This window comes from Falco rusticolus, chromosome 8, assembly GCF_015220075.1.
Source record: "Falco rusticolus isolate bFalRus1 chromosome 8, bFalRus1.pri, whole genome shotgun sequence".
NCBI lineage: Eukaryota > Metazoa > Chordata > Aves > Falconiformes > Falconidae > Falco > Falco rusticolus.
The window spans coordinates 12,204,178-12,222,553 of record NC_051194.1 but is presented as its reverse complement, the minus strand read 5'-3'; the positions used below and the strand labels follow the sequence as shown (position 1 = coordinate 12,222,553).

General features: G+C 58.3%; 1 protein-coding gene across 13 annotated transcripts in view; it reads right to left on the bottom strand.

Moving 5' to 3' along the window:
- Window positions 1–18,376, bottom strand: part of ABLIM3 (actin binding LIM protein family member 3) — a 56,031-nt gene that overhangs the window by 15,629 nt on the left and 22,026 nt on the right. For 12 of the 13 annotated variants that reach the window (XR_005105875.1, XR_005105876.1, XM_037398399.1 and 9 more), the window contains exons 2-6: window positions 8,283–8,423; window positions 5,543–5,726; window positions 5,007–5,119; window positions 2,464–2,590; window positions 2,238–2,331 (exon numbers count right to left, since the gene is read on the bottom strand). Coding sequence is in view for 11 of the 13 variants with exons in the window: in XM_037398399.1 (XP_037254296.1) it covers window positions 2,238–2,331; window positions 2,464–2,590; window positions 5,007–5,119; window positions 5,543–5,726; window positions 8,283–8,423 (659 nt within the window). In the remaining 2 variants the exon portion in view is untranslated. The remainder of the gene's footprint in view (window positions 1–2,237; window positions 2,332–2,463; window positions 2,591–5,006; window positions 5,120–5,542; window positions 5,727–8,282; window positions 8,424–18,376) is intronic. The other variant, XM_037398397.1, reaches the window with a different exon arrangement.

The following is an 18,376-nucleotide window of genomic DNA, read 5'->3' as shown; positions in this document are numbered from 1 at the left end:
CCATAGTGTCCCACTGCACAAGGAGGTCTTCCATGTCCAGGCACGGGTGCGGCACACAAGATGCTAATGTGAGATGATTACAGTCCAGAACATCTCTTGGGATTCAGTCATCTTCTTCCCATGGCCCAGTATGGGTGGGCAGAGCTGGCTGGCCCCTCCAGCCAGGAAAAGCCTATGTTGGGAGCAGAGCTGGGGAGGGAGGGCACTGGAGGAGGTGAAAAGACCTAGAGCTATTGCCAGAAGAAGAGCCAGGGCAGATGGAGGTGAGGCAGAGCAGGGAGGTTTGTTCCCTCATCACCGCCCCAGGACCATCTCCAGCTTGCAGCCAGGCTGCTGGTACCCCCACATCTGTCACACCCTGCAGAGCTGCTCTCTGTCCATCCCCTTAGATGTGCAGCAGCAGGAACGTCCTACACTTGTCCTGACTCTGATGTGGTTGCACTGAGCGAGGAAAACCCCGAGAGCAGTGCAACAAATGGCTCAGAGTCAGCAGTGCCCGATGGTGCCAGCCAGGTCCCCTCTGGCTCCTCTCACCCACCCTCACACACTGAGCATCCCACTAACACCCAGCCTGATTGCCCTGCCCGGATGGCTGAGGATGCTCTGTCCTGGCAGGGGGTTATCAGGGACCAGACTGCTCAGGGGAGCAGTGGCAGGGATTTGATGTCAGGGGAGCCTCTGGCTTTGCCCTGCTCTATTCAGACTTTTGCTGACCAAGTGACCCCATGATCCACCAGCCCGTGGCAGCCGCTGCAGTGCTGAGCTCATGCTCACAGAAGCCAGCACTGGGACTGCTGCTGAAGCCCAGAGTCAGCAGAAAGCCTTCACAGGCAAAGGCCGCTCCCTGAAGAGGGGGGAAGATGCTGGAGGGCTCTTGCTTCACGAGAGGCTCCCTGGCCAGGCTGGATGCTCTTAGGCCAGCCCCACTGGCAGGACCAGAGCGGGTGACCACTTCTTGGTAGGCTGTGAGTGAAACAGGCTGGAGATGTCCTGGAACAGCTCTCAGCAGGCTGGAGATCTACACAGCCACCGCCACTCTAGCCCACAGCACCTGCTGTCTGGCTCACTGTGGAGCCACAGACCCTCCGATTTTGGGATACAGCTTCCTATTGCTGCTGTCTGCAGGTGGCAGAGGTGTGGGTGCCAATGCTGCCCTGGGAGCACTTCTCTCCTGCTCAGCCATGCAGAAGGGAAGGTCTCGGGAGTAACTGAGCACACTTTCAGCCAGTGCCACCACAGCCCAACTCCATAGTATCACTAGGGGGTCTAAAAATCACAATTGGCTTCATTCTAACATATTTCTCTACGCCTCCAGAGCCTTTAGTTTAACCTCAGATCAGAACTTCTGGCTTTCCCCCTGCCCCTGCAAACACTGGGCTAGAAACAGAAAGCCTGACGGGACACCCCACCTCCAGGAGCAGGGACCAAGCCAGGACCTGACAACCTGATGACAGGAAGCACCAGCCCTAACAAACTTCTCTGTCCCTCCCCAACAACAACCCCCACTCCCCTCACCGGCTGTGCAGCTCCACTGTCACCCAAAACATGCTTCAAGGCCACCTGCACCCACGCCTTGCTGTGGGATCCCCGTGGGATCCCTGCACCCCTCGGAGGCTCTGCCAGAGCAGATCCTGCTGGCCAGCCACGTGATGAACAAAGCTGCCGCTGGATGTGGCCCAGGGAGGGGGACCCCCTGCTCTGGTTGTTGCCCTGCAAAGGGGTGTGCCATGGGGATGGCTGCCCATGGGCAGGGTGCTGCAGCCCCTCACATGGGCTCCGCAGCGGGCAGCCGTGCTGGATGCGTTTCCAAGGCAACAGGCAGGCTGCCTGCACAGGGATGCTCAGAAGGCAGGCTGGGGTGAGCATGGTGGGGACACTTCAGAGCTGGGCATGGTAGCAGTTGGTTAAGGCTAGTGTCCCCACATCCTGGACTCCAGACATGTCCCAGCAGACCCAGGCCACTGTGTGCTCTGGCTGCTTCTCGAGGTCCAGTACCCAAGCCATCTCTTTAAAGGTCTGCAGCGTGGTGGTGCTCCTTCCTGCCCCCACCCTCCAGAGAAGGTGGTCAGACTGTCTCCACACACCCACTGCAGGAGAAGCCATGACCCCAAAAAACCATGACAAGTGTGTAGGACGATGAAACCCCCACACCAAGAGCTAAGGTGTGCACCTCTGGGCAGGACACATGTGGTCCCTATTACAGACTAGTGCAGGGTGGCCACGGCCCCAGGACTCACCTCCAGGACCCTGCCGCTGATGTACCGGTTGCAGGTCTCACACTTGATGCCGAACTGGGCATGGTAGTCAGACTCGCAGTACGGGATGCCATCCCTTTGGGAGAGGGAGGAGAAGGGGGTGAGCGGTAGGTGAGCTGTGCTGGGCACCCCCTCACTGCAGCCCCAGGGGGTGTAGCTCCGCAATGGCCAGGGCAGCCAAGCCTGCCACCAGGATGGTGGCACTCACTTGCTGATGTACTCGCCAGTGAGGATGATCCCGCATGTTTGGCACTTGAAGCAGCTGACATGCCACTGCTTCTCCAGGGCCAGAAGGGACTGGCCTTGCTTGATCTCTTCCTTGCAGCCGGCGCAGTCTGGAGGGACAGAAGGGGACTGTGGGACCATTGCAGCTCCCTGGTGGGGGGCTCGGTGGTGCAGCAGGAACACCCACATCTGCTGGCCTATGCTGAGGCACCCTGGTCTTTTAACCTGAGGCACACTTCTTGCACCCAGAGGAAAGCTCTAGCCCAGAGAACCCCGTTTTCTAGGGGATGCTGCTGTTATAAACACCCTGCTCCTGAGCCCACTCCAGGGCCAGTTTCTTGGGGATGATTTCTTTATGGGAATATGCTCATTCCCAGCAAAGGAGCCAAGAGGAAAGCCTCCTGCTGGAGCTGGAACCTCCGAGGCACTGCTGGCACCCAGCCACCCTGGCGGAGCACCCACTGCAGCACAGAGCCAGGTCCCCCTGCTGGGCGATGCGCTTGAGCCAGGGTCCGTGCATGGGCTGCTGGGGCCACGCTGCCTCGGCAGGTCCCCGGGGGCTCCCCTCCGGGCAGGAGTGGTGGGAAGTGTCCGCAGTGAGCGCAGCAGAGGAAGGGCTGTGCTCTCCGGCAGCCGCGTCCGGCCCCGCTGCACTATTTACGAGACTCCCTTCCTTCCCCACCTCCCCTGGCTCCTGTTAGGGCTGGGAGCAGGAAGCACATGGGCCTCAGACCCCTGACCTTGACTCCTCCGTGTCCTCTTCTCCCCCTGGGCAGCAGGTTTGCCCACATGGGGTTTCTCCTTAACCCCGTCCCTGCTGCAGCACAGGCAGCCTGACCAGGCAGGCTTTCCCACTCAGCCCACCCGCAGGCAGCTCTGCACCAAGTCCCTGCCTGCTGGGCAATGCTAAGGGGGGAGGATTTTTGATCCCTGGCAAAAAGCAGGCTGGCCAGCTCACGTGAGCCAGGATCCATTCCCTCTGTCACACAGGTCCTGCTGGTTTTTGAGTTGCTCACAGGGCTGGGGCTTCAGGGAGAGGCTCAGCATCCTTCCTCTAGGGATGTCCTCCCTGCAGAGTGCACCAGCATGGGCTCCAGCAGGCACACCTCCTCTGCCACCCCTTCTGGGTGGCCCTGCCAGGGTCACTTGTGTCACAAGGGGCACATGCAGGCAGCAGGCTACATCTGGCAGCTGCCTATGAATAAAGCATGGTGCCCTCAGGTAACCCTGCTCTGGCTGGGGAGGAGCGCTGGCAGGAAGGGGATGGGAAGGGAGAAAGCAGCAGGAGAGAGGCAGAGCATGCAGCTGTCCTCCCCCTGCCCGCTGCCCTGGCCCTGCTATGGGAGACAGCGGGGTGCTGTCCTCTGGCTGGAGCTCATTCAAACCCCGCCACATCCCTTAACTCCATCGAGGTCACGGTGAGAGCTGGGGGGAGGCAGCTCGGCATGGCTCCCAGGGACCCATCAGCACCAGCTTGTAACTCAACCCGAACAGCCACCACCAGTGCCACCAGGGTGACGAGGACCACAGGTGACACCATGGTCCTGGGTCTGGTCCTCGCTGCACGGCTCTGCTCCAGGCACTGATGCTCCAGGAGCTGCTGAGCTCCAGCAGCAAGGGCTCCCACCCGGCCCCGTCGCAGCTCAGCCTGCTGACGTGGCAGGGTTTGGGCACCTCGGTGTGGCACAGCTCCCAGCTCTCCCTGCCTTCTGCCACCTGCCCACGCGCTGCGCTGAGACAGCGCCCCTGGGACGTGACAGCAGTAAACACGGGGCATCCGGGAGACAGTGAAGCATGGATCACACGTTCATGCTGCAGTCCCCTCGCTCCAGACATGGGCTGAAGCAAGCCCTGTGTGCAGCAGCTCTGCGCTGCAGGGACACTCTACCAGCCCCCAAGCACAGTACCCACAGGATGCTCTGCAGCGGCCTGGGACAGAGAGCCTGCAGCAAGGAAAAACTGGGGGGGCGAGGGGGGACAAAGCATGGCATGAAGAGAAGGTATCCCAGCAACCAACCTGGGGTCAAAAGCAAGGCCAAATCCATGCAGGAGACCCTGTCCGTTGCTCTTGCTGAGTTTTAGCTTGGGTTCATCAGTGCAAAGGGATAAGCCTAAGAAGCCTTTCAGTGCTCAGACAGGCAGTGAGTAATGCCAATGCTGGGAAAACTGGGCAAGCAGTCCTGGGGCTGGCACCCGGACACAGACACAAGGCAATACCTGGGCACTGCCTCAGAACAAACCCAGCTCCAAAACCTCGCTGCTGCCCCAGACAGTGCCCGCCAGCATGGCAGCACCTGCCCAGGTCACAAACAGGCCAAGGGAGTTTCTGAAACCAGGGGTGACCTGCAGTCCTGGCTAGAGCCAGACCACCCTCTCCTTCCTCCAAAACCTCTGCGAATGCCCGCAGCTCCATGCAGCGCTGCATGCTGGCCCTAAAGCCCATCCCATCACCCCACCAACCACCATCCAGGGGTACGTGGCCCCTCTCCTTGCAGCCATCACGTAGTGCAAGAGCAGTCAACTTACGGCTGGGCCCATGGATCTTGATGGGTTTGGTGCTGATGAGAGAGTGGGAGCAGTTTTGGCAGACGCAGTCCTTCCCACTGAACGTGACCTTGTCTCCGATGGGGAACGGCTTCCTGTGGCCAAGGAGAGGTGGGGAGGTGTGAGCTGCTCAATCCCCTCCATGCAGTGCTTGGGACTGCCTGCGCGCTCCTTCCCCAGGGGCCAGCAGGACCCGTGGTGCCAAGGAGCAGAGGGGTTCCAGGCAAGGGCTACAAGGGGAGGCAGCAAGTGTGCGTGTGTGCTGGGGCAGGAGGACCAAGGCAGGCATTAAGGCAGGTCTCCAGGCTGCAAAGGAAAGGGTTGGAGCCATTCTGTTGCATCCCAAGGGCCTCCACTAAGAAAACACAGAGGAGGTGCTTGCTGCGGTGCTGAGCAGGGAACAAGGGGCTGCGGTGCCGAGCAAGGGAACAAACAGCCCTCTCCCCAGTGCACAGCCAAGGGCTGTACAGAGCTTCTTGCAGGGGGGGCATGCACCCTTGGTGGCTGCTTCAGCTCACCTGCAGGTGCTGCAGACAAAACACTTGGGGTGGTAGGTCCTCCCTAGGGCAGAGATGACTTCTCCGGTGATGAAGTCCCCACAGCTGTCACAGCGGGTCCCATAGAGTTGCTGGTAGTCATGGGTGCAGATGTACTCCTGGTTCTTAAAGAAGAAGCCCGACTGGGCCAGGTCACAGCCGCACACTGCCGGGGGAGGACACGCACCCGTCAAGGGGGCAGCAGTAGGTCCAGCCCCAGGGCTCGGCTGGGATCTCTGAGCCTACCTCTGCTGCCTCACCAGCAGTGGTCCCTGGGCATCCCTGAAGACACAGCTTTCTGCAGGCATCTCAGAGGGTTTCCCTTCCCACCAGACACGCTGGGGCCTTCCCCCAGCACCACAAGATGTCAGTGTTGGGCTGTGGCAGGGTGCAGGATGGTGCTGCCCGGACAGCCAGGGCTGGGCACTCCCAGAGGAAACCCCAGCGCCAGGAAGGGAACCCCTGCAGTCCCCACTCACCATGCACAAACAGCCTGGGAGGGCCCGTGGCATCCCCTCCTGGACCTACGGCATGTGGATGGCACTCAGACCCTCCACTTGACACTCTCATGATGTCAGGAAGCTGAGAACAGGACTGGCGCAGAGCTGGGCATGCCCTAGGGTTGGCTGGGGAGAGGTCTTCTCCACGCCCTGCTGCATGGCCTTCTCTGTGATGAGCACTCTCCACTCCCTGGCCTGGACACGAAGCTGTGCCCTAGGAACAGACCCTGGGACACACTGGGGTCGGGGCTCTCATGCTTGTTTTTCCATAGCTATCCAGCCCAATCTTGCTTCCTTCCCTGCTGTGGGAATCGTGGGTGGTGCACAGCCCATCAGAGTAATCCAAGGAGATGTGGCAAGCCCTGGCCCTTAGTGTCATTTCCCTCCTACGTCTCCTCCATTCACAGAGAGACCTCGAGAGCATCAGACCCTGGAAGGCACCTCAGGAGTGGCACAGGGACCAGGTCCCGCAGCTTTTGCTCTATGCCCATCACCTGTCCTGCAAGGTGATGGGGTAGAGAGGGGAACTACAGAGCAACTGAGCACCTCCTGGCACAGCCCATCTTGGTCTGCTTTACCCTTCACCCCCAAGCACCTCTCTGTCCTGTCCTTGCACACTTCACCCGCACCCACGGGCCAGCCTGCACAGCAGCCACCTCCGCAGGGCACAGCTGGACCCGCTGGGTGCAGGACCCACAAGGGCAGAGATGCAGCTCCTCTCCCACACAGCATCCCCTGGCAAAGCGGCTCCCTGGAGCTCTGGGTAGATAGCTGGGGGTGCAGGGCCAGCATCCGCTGCTCTCCAAAAAAGCCTGCCAGTTCTTATTTGTCAAGCAACAAGGGACAGGCCACCAGCTCTGGGACAGCATCAGGAAGCAGATGCAAGAAAAAACTGAAGTAGATCTGGGCCCTCTTAGCTGTGGGACCCATAGCACATCCCTAGCTGTGCCAGGCTCCTGGGGACATGTCAAGGACAAGCCACGGGGCTGGTGTGGAAGCCAGTGGCAGCCACCCGGAGGTGGCAGTGGGTAAGAGCTGTGAGGGAAGGTGAGACAGGAGGATTTCCTCTCATTATTTATTCCCTTTCACTTGGAAATCAGGCAACGAGCACTGCCAAGCTCTCCCTGCCAGCTCCTGGACCCTTTGAAGCTGGCGGCTGTCTGAGCTCTTTGTCTGAACACGCAAGCTCCTGCTCGGTCCCCCATGTCCAAGCTGGGAAGGGACAGGGGGCTCAGCATGGTGCCCCACACATGTAGGTCAGCCTTGAGGGCAACTTGGGGCTCACACCCTGCCCCAGACATCCAGGGCTGCCCACAGCATGGGGGACAGGGCTGCAGGAGGGCTGGTGACAGCCCAGGGGAAGAGTCCCCTCTAGCCAAACCCTCTTTCCCAGGGAGGAGCAGCAAAGCATGGCCAAGGGGATGGGGATTTATGTCCTGCCTAGCACAGGGTGCTGGGAGCTCGGAAGACCAGAGACCTTTAAAAAGCCCTGGTAATGGGATGCTCCACAACCTACAGAAGCAGCCACTGGCCTGACTGACAGTTGCTGCTTTAATAAACACGCTAAGGAGCCCTTCAGCATCAGCTCTGGGCCGTTAGCTTTTACGGCTCTGCAGCTCTCCTCTTGTGCTCAGGGAGGATTCGAGCAACCTCTCTATTTCTACCAGCCCCCGGGGGCTACTGAGCCCCAGCTGCATCCCACGGCATCTTGGTCGCATCCCATGCATGGGTGGCAGTGATCTGTGGCCCACCCTCAGCCCTGCCAGGAGCTGCTCTGGGCATCTCCCCCACCTTGCTGCCTCTCAGCCAGGCTGACCACACCTCCTCTTCCCCCCGATTTGGGAGCAGGCAAGTACCTGAAGGACGTGGTGGCCCGCCCAGATCACAGATGGGCCATGGGTATGTTGGGGACCGGCACAGCATGGGCCGTTGGCATTCAGGCAGCTTGAGCACAGTGATGGTACCCATGTCTCGGCCACCCCTGTTCCCAGCCTGCCAGCCCTGGCATCATGCAGGGCCATTGCCTGCACAGTGCCAGCCCCGTGCCGTTATCTCCCCACCTGCACCGTGCCACATCTACCCCTGTGGGAAGCTGCCACCCCCCGGCATGTGACCACATCTCAGTGGGCCAGGTAGGTCTGTCCCCAGCCTTTTGCTTTCCAGACTGCACCCAAGGTTGTGGGGCAACCCAGCCAGCAGCTCTTCAGGTGGCACCATCCTACCTTGGCAGGTGAAGCAGCGGATGTGGAAGTGATTGCTCTGGACACGCACCACCTCGCCCTTGCAGGTGTCCCCACAGCGGTAGCACTGGATGACAGTGGAGCTGCTTCCAGGGGTGTAGGGGTTTTGCTGATAGGGAACTGCTGGCAGAAAGAAGGGAGGGAAAAGCAAAAGAGGGGAAGTATCTGTTAGCATTTGGGACACAGCCAGGTGTCATGGCACTGACCTCAGCTTGGTAGCTGCAGAAGGGCCCTCCAGCAACTGTGACACAGCAGCCGGACATCAGGCCATCACTAAGGTCAAAGGACAGCTGAGACCATGCCGGTATCCAGTGACTGAGCTGGGTGCACATCCCTGTCTGGATGTGGGACTTCCCTGTCCCCACAAAAGAGCCACTACCCACCTTTGGCTCACAGGTCTGCGGTCCTAAGTGCTGGGCAGTGCAAGGGCCTGGGCAATGCTCCCTGTCACTGCATGGATAACCAGGTCATCTCTACCATTGCCCAAAGCCATGCAGAGCTCCCTGGATGCTCTCCTATCTCCCAAGCAGGTGCAGAAGACAATGCAGGGACAGCCACCCACCGGCTCTGCTCCCCACAGCCCTCAGGCAATGCTGGCTCGCTGCTGACCTGCTCAGAAACAGACCAGCGAGCACCGGTTTGGCAGCAGCATGGGAAGGAACTGTTGTTTTTTCGGAGCTTCCACTTGTTTGGTTGGGAGCCCGATGAAGAAGTCATTTTTCAAGGAGCTTTCAAACATCGCAGCAATTGAGTGTTTGGCCCTGGTGGGACTCTCACCTCCTCAGCAAGGAGCAGCATCCCAGCCCCGATGCTCCTTCCGGAGCAGCACTGCGGTCGCGTGCAGGCTCTGCGCCATGCAGGGGGCTGGAGGGGAGGGGAGGGCAGCACAGCTCCCCCAGAGCTTCCCCTGCTGCAGATGGTCCTGGGACTCACCTCCACTCCTCATCCTCCTCTAGCAGCTCTGCAGACCACCACGAAGGGCTGATGCTCTGCAGCCTCGCCCCACGCTCCAGAGGAGGAACTGTATGGAGCAGGGGGTCTTTCTACTCCCTCAGCACAATCCCCAAATAGACACAGAAAACATTTCAAGAAGAAGCTCCTGCTTTCCCTGCCCCGCCTGCAAGTGCACAGGCTGCTCACAGGAGCTCTGGGCCGGCCAAACCATGCTAACTGCTGCAAGCAGGGACCAAGCAGCAAAGGACTCGTTTGCTGTGAGACTTCATTCAGAGAGGGAATGGCAAGCTGGGCAGCTCGAGCAGCGAAGGGCAGCATTTCAATGGACCAGAGACTTTCTGACCCAGTGCTGAACTGCATTCCCAGGAACAAGAGAAGCAGCTGATTGAAACCTGGTATGTGAACTCCCTCCAGAGCAGGGAGAAAGGGGCACAGGACAGAGAAGATCAGTCATTAGAGAGGCTCCTCGCTCACCATGGGGCAGATCATGTGACAGGGAACAGAAACAGCCCATTATTGACTTTGAAAGCAAAGAAAGAGAAGTCAAAATGACATTGAGACTATCTCACAGTAATATCCCATCCCATATGCCAAGTGCCCAGAGACACACTCTGTGGATGTGCAGCACTCTTGCCACTGGGAAAACGGGTTGACCCTCCCTGGCCACTGCTCCATCCCCTGGGGCTATGCTGGGGGCTGGCTGCCTCACCAAGCCCGACCAGAGGGCTGCCAGGAAAGACAGGGTGCTTTCCTATGAGCGCCCCCCAGCAAAGCTCAGGCTCCAGCCTTTTTGCCAACTTCCAGGAGCTGCTGGGACTTCACTTCTGATGATGCTCTTGCAGCCCAAGAGCTCCCAGGGCCAACAGGGGCACCCGAGGTATGGAAAAGCACCACAGTGCCAACAGAGGAGCTGTAAAACCTGAGCCAGGCCTGGAGCTTAGACCAGTGGAGACGTTAATTAGTCTAGACCTAAATCACTTTGTGGTCCCAAATACGATGAGGGACACCTGCAAAGGAAGCAGGGTACCCCCACCCATGCTTCTGCAGGAACATTTTGCAGGGAAGAGGAAAATACCCTGGGAAGAGGGGTCCAGGACCTCCCCAGGTTGGAGTAAATGGGGGATCTCTTCTGTAGGGGTCTCTGGCACAGCAAGAGTTACGGCGCTGAAACTTCCTCCCACACACCCCATGCTTGCACCCTCCCCAAGAAGCAGCAGAAGCCAAGCCCTGGGACACAGCCACGGCAATCCACAAAGCTCGGAGAAAAAAGCAAGAAGGAGGTGGGGTGAAAGGCTGGGAATTAATAAACAGTTAAACAAGCATTAATAATAAAAAAAAAGAAGGGGGGGGGGGGAAATCAATGTCAGAAAATGCAGGCATCGCTTATTCCGGGCTTGTGGTCTCTAGGGGAAACTTCTTGGTGACCATAGCAACACATCGCCCAGCCCCTGCACTGGCAGGTCTGATGGGAAGGAAGGCAGAGGAAAAGGAGCTGAGGATGGAAGAGATGCTTACAGCTGTGTTACACCACTGGCACAGATGACACTGATACGGTCACTCCTATTTGTATCCACAGAGATGGGTCAGGACCCAGCTTAGGGTACCACTGCCCTCCTGCCTGCCGGCTTTGTTTAGCACGCCAAAAGCTCCCTGATTTGCGATTAACCTCCAGCCCATGCTGGAATTTTGCTCTGGGAACATTAATGCATTGTTTTGCTGGGGCTCTGCTTGTTTTTGAGCAGGCAGCTGCCCGCCTCGTGGCCTCGTGCAGGAAGTATTACACATCACAACACGCCTGAGCAGAGGGACAGCTGAGCAGGGCAAAGCTCATTACACCAAAATAATCCAGTAATAATGTAAGTAGCATTAGTGGCCTCACAGGCCGAGATACAGCAGTCAGGGTGAGGGGGTGGAAGCTGCCCAAGGAATGCCTTAATCTCACCCTGGTTTGCTCCCGCTTTTGCTTGCAGAGTGGGAAATTAAGCTGGTTTCACTCAGCGATTAATGCATTTGTGCTCCACAATGCAGCACAAAAGGCTGCCCAGGCCCTGAATCCTGCAGGGCTGCCCCCGTGTCCTGTCTGGAGCTTGATCCGCAGAGTCCGAGGAGCCGCTGCAGCCAGGCAGTGAGCGGCTGCACCCGGCTGCGTGGGCACTCAACAGATTTCCCATTGATCTGGATTAAGGCGGCACCTCCGGTCAGGGATCGGTGCCCTGCGCAGACTTAGGAACAGACAGCAGCAGCCATACGCAAGCAAGCGAGCTTGCAGCCTGGATGGGGGGAGAGACCATGCCCCCAGGCAGCACCCAAGGCTGCATAGAGGAGCTTTGTCGTCGTCCCTCCCCCCTCCCCGGGAGGGAAAAGGGATCTTGCCCAAGAGATCCTCCAGGCTATGCTGCAGCAAGCAATCTGCAGGTTCCTGCTGTGCATCCCTGGGCAATCCTCCTCCTTTGTTCCCCGAGCACCCACCTTCCGATTCAGGAGGGTCAACAACCTTGTTTGCCTTCCTGTCCTCTTCCTGCACAGCATCCCAGCCCTCCACTGAGGAGCTGTGGGATAGGGAATGCCAAACTCTTATGCTGCCTCTGAAACACTGAGCCCGGCAGCGAGGGAGCTGACAGGAGGTGATCCCCATCTACCATGGAAGGATGGTAGCTCAGCACCAACACAAATAACAGGGCACAGCCTCACAAGGCAGCTCGGGACTGAGAGGCTGACACAAAGCAAGCTCCACCAGCTGCTTGGGGCCCTCCACCTCCTACCAGCCAGTCTCACCTAACTGCAGTCCCATACCCAACCAGCAGTTTCCAGGAACACAAGCAGCAAGGTACAGGACACCCAGGAGCATTTATAAAGATCCATCCATCATCCCTTACTAGCACCAGATCAGGTCCTGCTGGTTTCCCACCTATCTCTCTCTCCCAGCCCATCAGCCCTCCAGGAAGGTCAGTTAGGTAAAAACTGCTGCAGGTGGGGTTTGCAACATTAGCAACAGGTAACTGAAGTTCCCACCCAGCTTGGAGAGATTGCCCTGACACTGTGTTTGCTGTCAGCATGTTTATGAGACAGCATCTCCACAGGGGGATGGGGAGGCCTGATTTAATTAATTACCAGTAATTAATATTTGCACAATGCTCAGAGAGGCACAGGTGAAGGGGACTGTTGGAAAAGCAAAGCAGTCATCCTTTAATTAATAACGAGAGGCAGTACCACTGTGGGAAGCAAGAGGTGGGTGGGTGTGCTGGGACTGAGCACTGGCATGTGCAGCTGCCGGCTGCACGTAGGGGCGATGTCCCCGCTGGGTGCTGTGGGTGTCAGCGTGGGGTCCAGCTCCAGTGGGTGCTGGGTGTGTGCCTGGGTGAGACCCGAGGTGGGGTGGATGCCAGGTGGTGAGGGAGAGCAGCAGCAGTGTGTCAGGGCAGACAATGCCGCCAGGAGTTGTCACCCTTCCACGGGGCTGAGCCCCCTTCCAGCAGCCTCTGCCTCCCACTCCCCGCTGCCTCCCAGTGAGCGACTCACCACAGCCATCCTCTGCACGCTCCCTGTGCTAACTGGGGCTGTAAATCATCCTCTCGCAAAAACCCACTGGGACTGGTGGGACCAGCGTGGCACAGGGTGCGCGCAGAACGTGGCTGCTCTGGGGAGGGTGAGGGAAGCTGGGCACCCAAACCCTGAGGGGCGCTTGGCTGGCAGACCCCATGCCCTTGTGTCCCTGGTGAAGGGCTGATGCCGTGGCACTGGGCGAAGATGAGGAAGGGGCCAGGAGCATGGTGGGGCTGGGACAGCTCAGGAAGGGGAAGCCTGGCCCCGCCAGTGCACCCGCCCAGGAGGTGCTGAGGCCACGGGGCGGCAATGACTGGCCAGAAAGGAATTTTGCTGGAAGCACTGGAGGCTGAGGGAGAGGCTGGGGTGAAGCGCTGGTGATGGGACACGATGTGCCGGGCTGGGGGTGGAGAGTGAGGGAGCGCAAAAGAAACCCCTGCTGGGATGTGGGGGGAAAGAGGTGATGTCCGGGACCCTGCACCCCAGCTCCTCTTGCCGCAGCAGGGATGCAAGGCAACCTGGCCGGCTCCGAGCCCCCAGGGAGGCGAGAGGGAGGATTTCCCCTCCAGGCAGGACCTGTGTTGTGCTCCAAGGGTGGCCGGGGAGGAAGGGTGGGAGCTCCAGCGGTCTCGGGATATGGGTTTCTCATCATCAGCGGGGCCGAGGGCTCCTGCCTGCTCTCCTGCAGCGGCCAAAGAGCTCAGCTGCAGCCACAAAAACGCCTTGGGGAGGAAGGGAAAGATGGGCTTGGGGCCAAACAATGCTGGTGCTGCAGCCAGCTGTCCTGCGGGGCTGCCTCCGACCACAGCATGCGGGAACGAGCTGGCCCCAGCACTGTGGCTGCCTGTTTGCCCCAGCTCCCTGCTGAGGTGGTGATGGGAAGGGCGCTGGGGGCTGTCAGCAAGCAGGTAACTGGGCAAGGGGCACAGTGTGGGCACGTGCACCCTGCCGTGCTGGTGACCCAGTTGAAAGATCAGTTGAGCTACCTCTGAAATAAAGGAACAGGCCAACAGTCGGGATGCTCAGCTCTGGTGGCAAATTTAATACCTGCTGAGGTATTGGCATGGCCATCTCAGCGCTCAGGCTGCCGGCCACTGCTTTCCATCCAGCTTCCACAGATAAAAGTCATTTTGATCAAGGAGAAAATTATATATTTACTTTTGGTCAAAGTATTTTCTCTTCTGATCTTTCCCTTAAGTAAAATCCAGAATTATCACATGACTCCTTACTTAATATTTACGTTTTTAAGCTGGGGCAGGTGAGGTGCTCCTGATAAAGGCACAGGCCAAGGGCAGGTACCATGGATCTGCTGTGGGATAGTTTGAGCCTGGAGCGGCTCTGGCTGCTTCTCCCAATGTTTGTGCTGCACCCATTGCTGTCCCCATGCATGCAGTGCAGGAGTGGGCTGTGATGGGCACCAGCAGGGAGGGCAGGCAGGGAGCGGGGCAGCGTGGGGAGCATGGGCTGGGAGCAAGGGAGACCACCTGCCTTACACAGACCAAGCACTGAGATATTTCCAAGCCATCAGAAAACATGTGCTGTTAGTCAGCATGGAGCATCACGCAGGCAGGATTACAAACACCCCAGCAAGTCCACGCCAACCTTTCCTCTCCCAGCTCTCAGGCAGAACCATCTGCAGCTTACGGCTAAAAAACCTCCACTGTGTCACAGCTCCTAATCTAGCCCTAGGCTTCCCTAATTAGATCACGAGCAATTATTGCTTCCACCTGCCTTACGCTGTCCCCTTGCCCCCCACCGCTGTCACTCCTGCACCTCGTCACCTTCCTCAGCATGACACAGGACACAAACAAGACGTGGGTGCTGCAAGGACGGCAGCCAGCAGAGCTGGAGTGGCAGATGCCAGCATGGGTGAGGGCACGTGGCTGCCGGCAGCAAGACAGGGCTGAGTCGGGGAGGCTGGGGCAGCGCTGGCATTGCACAGGGCAGGGAGTTCTCTTTATCCGGGTATCACGGGGAAGGACCTTAACAAGCATGGCTGGATATCACAGAGGATAATGGCAGCTAAGCTCTGTGCAAGTCCTTTCTTTGCAGAGGTAGGTCAAGGATGGTGGGCAGAGATGCCAGCCCTGCACCCCCACCCCATAGCGGCACCCTTGCTGCTCCCCACGTGCCAGGCAGCTGGGTGAAACCACTACAACAGGCTCCTCTTCAGCTCAAATACATGCTCTGGTCCTGCTCCAGTCCCCAACCCTGTGGCTCTTTGAGGATTTGAACCTCGGGATGCTTGAAGGTTCACGCCTTGCCTTGGCAGGACGGCAGGTGGGAAAGCCAGGGAGAGGTGGGCACAGCTCAGAGAGCTGGCAGCACCGTGCTTTGCATTGCATCATCAGTGCTGCCCGCGCTGAGGGGTGGAATGGACAGAACCGGCCTCTCCTCTTGCTCTGCTCCCCAGGCCCCTGGCACCGTGCTGGGAAGCAAAGCAGCCAGTGCTGGGGGGTTCCCCCAGAGCTCATGTCAAGCTGGAACTGGGAGAAGGCAGCGAACTGTCACTGTCACACAGACTCAAGTGGTGGCAGCTGCTGTGGCTGGCCAGTGGCATGGGAAGGTGCCCAAATGGGTGCCAAAGCCTCATGCTAACAGCCAAGGGCATGGCAGGACCATGTGCTGGGGTGGGAGCTGGTCTGTAGGGAGGACACACTGCTACTGCTCCGAAAACAGAGAAGAGGGAGGTCAAAAACACAGTTGGAGGAGATAAAGGGGAAGGATAAAGAGAAAGAGGGAAGGAGAGAAAGACAAAAAGAAAGAGGAAAGAAGGAAAAAGGAAAAAAAGATGGAGCAGTGAATAGCGAGGGCCCTGTCTGCACAGCAGAGTTCATTTCTGGCTGCATTCATGGAAATTATTCTCCAAATGCAAGCACTGAGGAAGCTGGCGATTGTCTCCCCACAGTGACCCGGCTGCCGGCAGCTGCCCATGCCTGCCTGCAGGATGTTTACTTCCCCAGCACAGGGAGCCCAGGCAGGGCTGTAACATGCTGGGGAAACCCAGAGACCCCACTGCTGGCTGAGGGACCTCCTCCCCTGCAAATACCTGCAACCCCCAGGGGAACACCCCTGCCAGCACCCCCACCCCCAGCCCCGCTGGCAGCAGGGCTGTGGGGTATGCTAGGCAAGGGGCCCCAGGGTACCCAGGATGGTTTGCTGTAAGCCCCAGTTGCTGCAGTCCTGATTTTTCCAGATTCTCAAAAAAAAAAAAGAAAAAAGAAAAAAGAGGAAAAAGTTGCTCTTCTAGCTGTTGCAGCTGCAGGGAAGTTTAGAGCTTGGTGCAGAGCAGCACAACAGGAGGCTTTGTGTAGTGCTCACAAGCTTCCCTGGCCTGGCAGCTGGGCTGCCCAGAGCTGGCAAGCCAGGCAGCATCCCCAGTCCCACACTGGTCTGTGCCACGGGGTGGGTGCCCAGAGCTGTGCTGCACCCCTCGCTACTGATGTTCAGCAGCACCACCTGCTCTGAGGCACCGTAATTTTTAACAGCATTTGCTTCCCAGCGCTGAAACCATCATTTAAAGCTTAATTGGTGCTCACCAGCCACTGCTACTAAATAAATGAAGAAGTGGAGGGCTTGGTGGGCACAAGTCTCCACTGCCTGGCAAGTGCTGCAGCATGGGACCAAGAGCTTCGCTAATACCTTCCCTTTCCTGCAAGAGCCCTGCTGGGGCTGCTGTGGGGGGACTGGAAGGGGGCAAGGGGCCAGGAGTGTGGCTTGCACCCCTGTGCATGGCAGCCTGGGGGGCACGGGGCTCAGGAGCGGGCTGGAGCAAGGCAGGAGGTCTTGGGGGTGTAACACTGAAGGTCACGCATGTTAGGAGTTTAACATGTGCAGTTGAACACACGTGCTTGCAGCCCCACTAGTGCATGGCATGTACATGCCCTCTGTGCTAGCTGCTTTTCTCCCATCTCCAACACACACTGCTGGGGTCTTTTTTTCCCAGATAATACTTGTACAGCTTGTCATGGCAACAAGATCTCCTTGAACTGCAATTGCAGCAGAGATGCCTGGTGCTAGCATGTTTGTCTGTGTGCAGACATCATGGAAGCCCTTTCCAAGCAGAGCTCTGGGCTCCACAGACCTCCAAACTGGGTGGCAAGAGGGACCCCCAAGTGAGGGCAGTGCCTGCCTTCCTGTGCCAGGCCCAAACTGGTCCCCAACTGGGATGCAGTTGGGATTTGGGGATTTTTTGCAATGACTAACAGACAGGACCAGGCAGTTCCTCCCATTTTAACCCCTCCAAATAGGGTCTGTGGGATGCTCAGCTCCCTTGCACTGGGTCAGCTTCTCCCCAGCTTCCACATTGTCCCCCCCAGCATCAATTTGCAGAAGGAATGGAAGAACTGGGCGATGTGGGAGAAGGGCTGTGCACCCAGCAGCCCCCTCCTTGCTGCCTTTCCCACTGTCACCCTCCTGGGCACAGCGCTCAGAGCTACAGGCAAAATCCTCTTGGCTGCTCCCCACCTCTGCTCCCAGTGCCGTGCTCGCACCGGGAGCCGCTTTCCACAAGCAATACCGTACTCATCCTAACATGCAGTATCACACCCAGAGTGCCTGCCCCACAGGGGCCCTGGGCTGCACCCCAAAACTGACACCAAGTGCTGCAGATACCCGTGCAGGTCAGAGACGAGGAGTTCAGCCCCTCCGACAGCTTGTAGAAAAGAAATCCCCCAGCACCTGGTGCACCATATCTGCACGCAGGCTGAATGCGCCGCAGCTGCCTGTGTATCTTACACGGCGTGCCCAGTCTCCCAGGCAGGCACGGTATTTCCACTGAGCGCGGGGCTGGAGACGGAGTATTCAACAGGGAATCGCAGGCTCTAGGAATGGCAATAAATCTTCAAAAGGCACAGCTGAAATTTCACAGTAACTATACAATTCCTCTCCCTATTATCCCTGAGAATATTTTAGCAGCTCTCGGTGTCTTGGGGAGAGAAAGAGAAAGGATAGATTGCATTTTAATTAATAATGGCTGAAATGCATGGCTGTCCATGGCAGGAGCCATGGCGAGCCCGGAGCAAGGAGTTAGGCCAAACTGGAGGGGACAGCATGGTGGTCCCCAGGTGCTAGATGGCTGGTGCTGGGTCCTGCCCCAGGGTGGCTCTGGCAGGACAGCTGCAAGCAGCCCCCTCTGGCCCATTCCTAAGCAGAAAGAAGGATGCTCTGCACCTTGGCAAGCCAGGTGGCTACCTTCTTCCTCTTACAATCTTTGCAAGGACATTAGCTATTCACAGCCCTGAAGCTCACATCCTGCTCTGACATGAGGTCAGACTCATGAAGGAGTCCCAGAATATCTCAGTGAAGGGGGAGCTGCCCAGTGGTGAAGCTGGGGAGTGGTAGCTGTCCACGTGGCCAGCCCCAGCTACAGCATCCAGAGGTGGCTGAGGCTCTTGGTTGCCAGTGCTCGGGTTCAGCAGGGCACCAGCAAGGACCACAGCAGTCTCAAGCATGCTTTTGGGGTGAGCATGGCTGCTCCTTGCTGGTGCAGCTCCCCAGCATTTGGCCATCCAACTGCTATTGAGATCCACTGCAGCGGTATGAAGTTCCCACCAGCAACTTAAGACTAGCAGAGCTAG